Source organism: Carassius gibelio, chromosome A24 (genome assembly GCF_023724105.1).
Source record: "Carassius gibelio isolate Cgi1373 ecotype wild population from Czech Republic chromosome A24, carGib1.2-hapl.c, whole genome shotgun sequence".
NCBI classification, from domain to species: Eukaryota; Metazoa; Chordata; class Actinopteri; order Cypriniformes; family Cyprinidae; genus Carassius; species Carassius gibelio.
Genome location: NC_068394.1, coordinates 13,324,518 through 13,332,596, shown reverse-complemented (window position 1 = coordinate 13,332,596; position 8,079 = coordinate 13,324,518). Strand labels below are relative to the sequence as shown.

The 8,079-nt window shown below is 36.7% G+C and overlaps 1 protein-coding gene across 2 annotated transcripts; it reads left to right on the top strand.

Annotated features, from left to right (window-relative positions):
• LOC127946198 (ubiquitin-like modifier-activating enzyme 5) lies at nucleotides 1-8,069 on the top strand. 2 transcript variants are annotated; one of them, XM_052542600.1, is made up of 12 exons: nucleotides 1-327; nucleotides 427-472; nucleotides 562-651; nucleotides 924-1,033; nucleotides 3,002-3,088; nucleotides 3,170-3,254; nucleotides 3,359-3,463; nucleotides 3,641-3,768; nucleotides 4,750-4,885; nucleotides 6,558-6,636; nucleotides 6,734-6,840; nucleotides 7,307-8,069. In XM_052542600.1, the coding sequence occupies exons 1-12, from the start codon at nucleotides 179-181 to the stop codon at nucleotides 7,382-7,384; spliced, it is 1,200 nt and encodes a 399-aa protein (XP_052398560.1). In that variant the 5' UTR covers nucleotides 1-178; the 3' UTR covers nucleotides 7,385-8,069. The 2 variants fall into 2 exon arrangements, with proteins under 2 accessions (XP_052398560.1, XP_052398561.1); XM_052542601.1 differs by having other exon boundaries at nucleotides 227-327; nucleotides 562-646.
• The last annotated feature ends 10 nt before the right edge of the window (nucleotides 8,070-8,079 follow it).

The following is an 8,079-nucleotide window of genomic DNA, read 5'->3' as shown; positions in this document are numbered from 1 at the left end:
CGTTCCTGTGAGCTGTGTGTTTCACTCCGGACTCAATATCTACACACACACACACTTCTCCAGCTGATTTTTAGTAGTGCGGACGTGTACATTAATTTTAATCGTTGGCGTGCTTTATTTCTCTTATCGGATCATATCAAGTTGTGTTTATTGCGATATAGGATTTTTAAAGTAAAAAATGACAACCGTCGAGGAACTGAAGCTGCGAGTCCGTGAGTTAGAAAATGAACTAATTAAATCCAAACAGAAGCAAAGTGATGCTGAACATCATCTCAGACCAAAGATTGTTAAAATGAGTGCTGAAGTCGTAGACTCAAATCCATACAGGTGAGCGTTTTGATGCTGCTATGTTTATTTATTATCATTGAACATATGGAAGGCTAAACCGGTGCGATAGTCACTTTTATTTTGTTTAATATCTCACAGTCGTCTAATGGCACTCAAAAGGATGGGCATAGTTCAAGACTACGAGGTAAACATGTGTATTTATTCTTTTGATGAGACATTTATGTTGATAGCTGCTTGCTCGTGTTGAGTTCTATCACCTGCTGTCATCCTCAGAAGATCCGCTCGTATGCTGTTGCAGTGGTGGGAGTGGGAGGTGTGGGGAGTGTCACTGCAGAAATGCTCACCAGATGTGGCATTGGTAAGGTAATGCACCTTTATCCTCATGCCTATAGATCTAATATAAGATGCATGAGTCAAATGGAAAGATGCACTGATTTGCCGGTCTATGCCGTGCCTCTTTAATATTTTTCAGTTTAAATTGGTGCATTCTTCAAGCCCCATATTTTTGTAGTGTATGTTGCCAGTTGGAGTATAGGAGGGAAGCCAATAGCATAACCCCCCAGAGACATGCCTGGGCTCTGCAGTAACAGACTCTCATGCCTCTTTTTGCTGTGTCTGTGAATTGTTCCCTGCAGTTGCTGCTGTTTGACTATGATAAGGTGGAGCTGGCCAACATGAACCGCCTCTTCTTCCAGCCACATCAGGCAGGGCTCAGTAAAGTTGAGGCTGCAGAACACACTCTTAGGTAAGTTAGAGGTTAATGATTATAACATATGTATCAGGAATGATCAGAAGTGAGAGTCAAGACATTTGTAGTGTTTAAGATGTTCAAATATATGAGATTCTAAATAAATAATAAAAAAAAAAAATTTAAGGCAACTTTCTATTCTACGATGGCGTTTTAGTGCCAGTTTGAAAAAATAAATGACAAAAAAATCTAAGATTACAAGAATGAAGTCGGAATGCTTTGAGAATAAAGTCGGAATGCTTAGAGGATTTAAATAGTAGTAATTAAAGTTATATTCTTTTGAGAGTAAGCCTTTATTGTGCATGTAAATGTCCCAGATTGAGAGCACTGGGAGAAGTTGCAGGCCTCCGGGATTGATTGGAATATTGTTGCGTCCAAGCAGCTGCATCATCTTACTGGGATGAGGAAGAGTGAATTTTAAGGACTCGCCGAAACAGCTTAATATCAAGAATATGATATTTCATAGACTGAAGAGGAACAACTTTTTATATTAATATCAGCTCACGCACCCAATCGACATTCCTTCGGGGGGCGCTGTAGTTCTCTTATTTAATGCTTTTTTTTAATACAATACAAATATATTTGGGATTATTAGCAGAAATCATAGCCTACTCGCGGGGACAGTATGCTTGGAAACTATTTTTCATATCTTCTATTGCATTTGTAGCATGCCAGCCACCCAATATAAATACGATTCCTGCTTTAGATCGACTTACTTTTAATGTGGCATCTTTCAAAATCAATTTTATCTGTTTTTTTACAATAATGTGTTTTTCAAGGTCTTTAATTATCAGATAGCTGTATTTATGTGAAACAATTCATTAAATTAAACTTTTCTTTGTGAAAATTCCAAATATGTGAAAATTTATTCTCGTAATACTTTGACTTTATTCTCAAAACATTTTGACTTTATTCTCGTAGTAGGCCTATTATGACTCTATTCTCGAAACATTTTTGACTTTATTCTCGTAGTAGGCCTATTATGACTTTATTCTCGAAACATTTTGACTTTAATCTCGTAATCTTTTTTCAAGGTGGCACTAAAACGCCATCGTACTGTTCATCACAGAATCCTGAAAAAAAGTTTAAAAATATTAAGCAGCACAAGCGTTTTAAAAATTAATAATAAGAAGAAATGTTTCTTGAGGATCAAATCAGCATGAGATATTTCTAGTCTAGTCTAAAAGAAATAAAAGCATGAATTGCTATTTCAAAATTCATAGAGAAACTATTTAACAACCACATTAATTTTCTTAAACTTATTTGTTCCTCTTTCTTTTTTTTTCATTGTAATAGAAATCAACCTCAGCTATCTCTTTTTTTATTATTATTTAATTTAATTTTTATAAAAAAACTGTGATGCGGATTTAAAAATTAGAAATAAAATTCTCTCATATTCGATCCTCTCTCAGACAGCAGTATGCTGACACTGTTATAAATGCCTTGATCACATCTCAACTAGATTTCTGTAATTCACTTCTTTATGGCCTTTCAGCTAAAAATATCGCACGATTACAATATGTTAAAAATTCTGCAGCCCGCTCCATCACTCGCATAAGAAAAGAATGAGGACATTACTCCAATCCTCTGTGACCTTCATTAGCTTCCAGTTACCGGAAGATACTAACTATCACTAACAAAGCTCTCCATAACCATAGTCCTGCATATTTATCTGACTCTCAGGTTGTGGAATGCTCTTCCTCAAGACATCCTTCAAGCATCCTCCCTTCTCTCCTTCAAAAACCTCTTAAAGACATGTTATTACCCTTCAGCTCTTGGTCCGTAAATTGTACCTTGTTATGGACATGTTATTGATTTGAATCTTTGTATATTACTTTCAGCCCTTTGTGTGTGTATTGTGCTCTGATGTTGATGTTTATTTGACTCTGTAAAGCGACAACCTTAGGTGTTGGAAAGGCATTTCAGTTGATATTTCCCATTTTAATTCTTTGTTTTCCTACATAGGAACATTAATCCAGATGTTGCTTTTGAGACCCACAATTACAACATCACCACAATGGACAACTTCACACATTTCATGGACCGCATTAGGTGATTTACTGCCACAGTAAACTCAAAGTTTTCCATCTCATTTTCAGATTGGCTGTAATAAACTTGCTTTTGTGTTTTCAGTCACGGAGGACTTGAGGACGGGAAGCCTGTAGATTTGGTCCTCAGTTGTGTTGATAACTTTGAAGCTCGGATGGCCATTAATACAGTGAGTTTTTGGCTTGCATATATTTTTAATCATTTATTTTTTAGGTTTTCACACATAGTCACTGCGGTTTGGCAGTTACTTACATGTTTGTTTCTCTCTCACAGGCATGTAATGAGTTGGCTCAGATATGGATGGAGTCGGGCGTCAGTGAGAATGCCGTTTCTGGACACATCCAGCTCATCATCCCTGGAGAAACTGCATGTTTTGCTGTATGACACACTCACATTCCCAAAACACATACTATGTGTCGTGAATTACGATTTTAAAAGCCATTTCATATGGTCTTCTACGATCTAGTTTCTGGGCTTAAACCAGCTTTATAAAGCATTGGTTATTTCTCTATGGGTCGGAAAGCGTGTTCTGATTCATTTGTGTGTGTGTGTCAGTGTGCACCTCCCCTTGTAGTGGCTGCAAATATCGACGAGAAGACGTTAAAGAGGGACGGAGTGTGTGCCGCCAGTCTGCCCACAACAATGGGAGTGGTCGCCGGGCTCCTTGTACAGAACGTCCTGAAGTAAGACCTCATCACTATCCTGATGATTCAGCACAGGCCTAACCACGCTGTTTTTATCCCTATAAAGCCTACTGTATCATATTTTAAAGGTCTCTAAATCAACATGACCAGCTTTGCTGAAAAGCCTGTGTACACAGTCTATTACATGACTCTTTTAGTTTGATAGTTTATACTTTTTAGCAATTAAAAAGGCCTTTTAGAATAATTCTGAAACATCCCACTTAAGGTTGTGGTTCATGCCTTTTTGCTGTGAAATCTTTAATGAATTATGTTAAGTAAACATAAGAATAACTTTTACATTTTTGGTAATATTTCAAGATGAACACATAGTGGATTGAAGCAACTTAGGTTAACTTGATTATCCATACACAATTTGTAAAAAAAAAAAAAAAAAAAAAAAGTGTATTTCTGCTCACTTTGTGTCTCTTAATAAAATTTAGGTGTTTTTTTCCCCTTGAGTTATGAGCACCAAAGTCTCACTGTATTATACTACACTTTCTTCCAGATTATTATACAGGTGACATATTGATTTCTGTGAAACAAATTAATTGATTCAAATGGGCAGCTATAAAAATAAGCCACTCCTGAGCAGCAAATAGGTATTTAAACTACAAACTTTAGTTGTAAGAATATTTTGTCTAAAGGTTAAAATAAATGGTTACAAATATGACTTACTATTTTCTCACATAACAGGCTACACAGGGATAAGATTACATCCTAACCACAGTCTGTGATGTTTACTTTTTCAGTTTAGCTGTACTGATGTACTTTAGTGGATAGTAAATGCTGTAGTATCACACAAATGCCATTAGAGGACAATATAAAGCCATTTTTGTAACTGAACAGAATTGAACAATTCTAACTAACCAGCTAAACCCATCATCCCATGGTCATTTCACATCCTCAGTGGTCTTGCCCTGTCCGTAGGTTTCTGAAGGACATTAAAATACATGGTCTGGAATGAAATTGCCTGTGTTGTAGGTATCTGTTGGGGTTTGGGACGGTGAGTTATTATCTGGGCTATAATGCCATGCAGGATTTCTTCCCGAGCATGGCGATGAAGGCCAACCCCCAGTGTGATGACAGACACTGCAGACGACAGCAGGATGAGTACAAGGTGACACTCCAAATGCAAACTGTGTGTGTGTGTTTATATATATATATATATATATATATATATATATATATATATATATATATATATATATATATATATATATATTTATATATATTAAAATACATTTTATTTCCAACTTAAGTTTAGATCATTTTCTGTAACTGCAAAGTCTTTTAAGTAGTTTCAAATGTGCTGAACATGAAATTCACAAACTGTGACAGAAACCAGTAGACAGCCAGTAGTATTAATACTTACAGTACCATATTTTCCGCACTATAAGGCGCACTTAAAAGCCTTTAAAGGGGGGGTGAAATGCTCGTTTTCACTCAATATCCTGTTAATCTTGAGTACCTATAGAGTAGTACTGCATCCTTCATAACTCCAAAAAGTCTTTAGTTTTATTATATTTATAAGAGAAAGATAGTCTGTACCGATTTTTCCCGGAAAAACACGACCGACTGGAGGCGTGACGTGTGGGCGAAGCTAAAGAATCACGAGCGCAAGTAGGCTTTTGTGTTGAGAGCGTTTGGAAGCTGTGACATTAACTTGAGGGAAAAAAACCAACCAAAACAAACCATGGCTAACAGTCAGATTCAGCGTATATTTATGATCCAGAATCAGCTGAAATTTAACAAGAGCAGCATCAGCAACGACTACAGCAGGACGTCTGTATGTAGTATGTATTGAAAATGTATATATTTGCTTAGCGGTTTTGGAAAACGACTAAGTTCCGCTTTGTCGTCTTTTTTTTTTTTTTTTTAAAGTGTACATGTGGAAAGTGCAGTTTGATAACAACATCGCATGTTGTTTACTTGATGTGCTTACACGCCGATAGCTAAGTTAACAACACAGAGATATTTGAAGCAGTTTTACTCACCGCCTGCGGTTCCAACACACGATCGTGACCCTTTTTCGTTTGGACTGCATTATCCTTAAGAAATAAACAATGTGCAAATCCGGCGTCAAACTGGGCCTTGTTTGTAAAACAAGCATCTTCGAAATGCAGGGAACAAACACAAACACTTGCACAACTCCGTTGATGCTCTGTAAAAATAAACTTTTTTTGGTAATCTGTGCAGGGTTGTCTTGCCCTGGCAAACAAAAACACACTTCTTTTGTGACATTTCGGTTTCTCGCTCTGATCAGTGAATGTCTCTGCTCTGCTCTACTGGAGCGCGTGCTCTTCCGGCAGACGTGCCCTTAGCACCCATATAAGGAAATTCTGCTCCATCTAACATCACACAGGGCCATACTCGAAAAAAACTTTCTGAAACTTGTGACAAACCGTTCAACTTAATTTTTGAAACTTTGTCCATGTTTAGCATTGGAATCCAACTCTTTAACAGTGTAAAAAAACTCAGTATGCATGGAATAGCAATTCACCCCCCCCCCCCCCTTAATTTTCTCAAAAACGACAGTGCGCCTTATAATCTGGAGCAAAATGTTGACATTCCCTTTAGCACAGCTCCGTCTAGTGGATGCATAATGCAAACCCAGTCAAACGTTTGACTGCAGTATCTTCGATTCTATGCGCCTTGTAATCCGGTGCGCCCTATATATGAAAAACGTTCTAAAATAGGCCATTCATTGAAAGTGCGCCTTATAATCCGGTGCGCTTTATAGTGTGGAAAATACGGTATATTATCTCTTATTCCTTCCTTACTTGCTCTAGAAAAAAGAAGCAGAACGGCCAAAGCAGGAAGTAGTACAGGAAGAAGAAGAAGAAGTGGTGCATGAGGACAATGAATGGGGTTGGCGTCCCACACACTACATATACAGATTCCTCATTCATAAAAGAGAAATCAATAAATGTTATGCAAGTTTGATGGTGATGTTGTTTTCTGCCAGGCATTGAGTTGGTGTCAGAGGTGTCAGAGGCAGAGCTACGGGACGCATCAGGACCGGTACCAGATCTACCGGAGGGCATTACTGTAGCCTACACCATACCTGAGAAAGTACGACCCACTGAAATACAACACCTTAGCTATTCAGAAATTTTCCTGCATTAAAAAATCTGACAGGCAGTGAGGTTACATTTTATAATATTTGATGTGATTTTTGGTTTAGGTCAGATGCTTATGATAATTGAAAACATAAAATGCTGTCACCTGTCAAATAATTAAAATATTTATCAAAGAATATTAAGCAGCACATCTGTCTTCAACGTTGATAATAAAGAAGAAATGTCTACTAAGGACTAAATCAGCATATTAGAATGATTTCTGAAAGATCATGTGACACAAGACTGGACTAATTAGTGCTGAAAATTCAGCTTTTCTTCACGGAATAAATTACATTTATTAAATGGAACAGTTAATTTAAATTGTAATAATATTTGACAATAAATGCAGCCTTGGTTATCATTACTCTGTGTTGACTACCATGAATGTGTAATAATCATGCGTTCTTTCTCTTTGCCAGGATGGAGGATCAGGAGAGACGGTGGAGGAAACAGACCAGAGTTTAGAAGAGCTGATGGCTCAGATGAAGAAGATGTAAGGGAACATCAATCAAGAACTCAGAATAAAACTCTCCCACAGACACTTAAGACAAACTCATTATTATTTTGTACTTATACACGTTTGAGGTTTCATATAAAATGAGTTTGAATTTAGTTTTTTATTCTGTTTTTGCAAGCAGCCTGTAACACTCAAGATGTTTATAGGTTTACTTCAGCTGAAAGTCTTAATACTGAATTGCCATTACTGTTGATCTTTTGTTTTCTCAGTGTTAATGTGTCAGAGTTGGCATGGAATGTTTAATAGAACCTATCTGAATGATTGTTTTCAAATGTCTGTTGTTAGCAGCAATGTGACGAAAACAGATAAGACTTCAGTCGCACATCTAAATATGTAATTGTCATGTCTAATATGCTTGTAGACATTCAGCCAGATGTTATAAAGAACATCATTAAATTATTTTATTACAGAAATTTCATCATTGGCCTGATTCTGAATGCTGTATTGAATGGGATAACGAAAAAGTAAATGTGTTGTTACATTCCATTCTGCTTTTCTTGCATTTAAACTAGCAGATCAATGAAAAGAAGCAAAGCATAAAAAAGCATAATTGTTGCACATGCTATGTATTTTCTGTGGTGTTGAACCATTTAAATGGTCTCTCTCAAAAACGTGAGGCCTTATAAAATACTGATTACAATAAAATCGTTCTATTGATGACCCTTTATCTTTGTA

Bases quoted from the DNA above. Each gene is read 5' to 3' on its own strand.
- LOC127946198 (XM_052542600.1), top strand. From the start codon at position 179: ATGACAACCGTCGAGGAACTGAAGCTGCGAGTCCGTGAGTTAGAAAAT. The intron at 328-426 runs GTGAGCGTTTTG...AATATCTCACAG, and splicing joins GTAGACTCAAATCCATACAG to TCGTCTAATGGCACTCAAAA. The intron at 1,034-3,001 runs GTAAGTTAGAGG...TTTCCTACATAG, and splicing joins GCTGCAGAACACACTCTTAG to GAACATTAATCCAGATGTTG.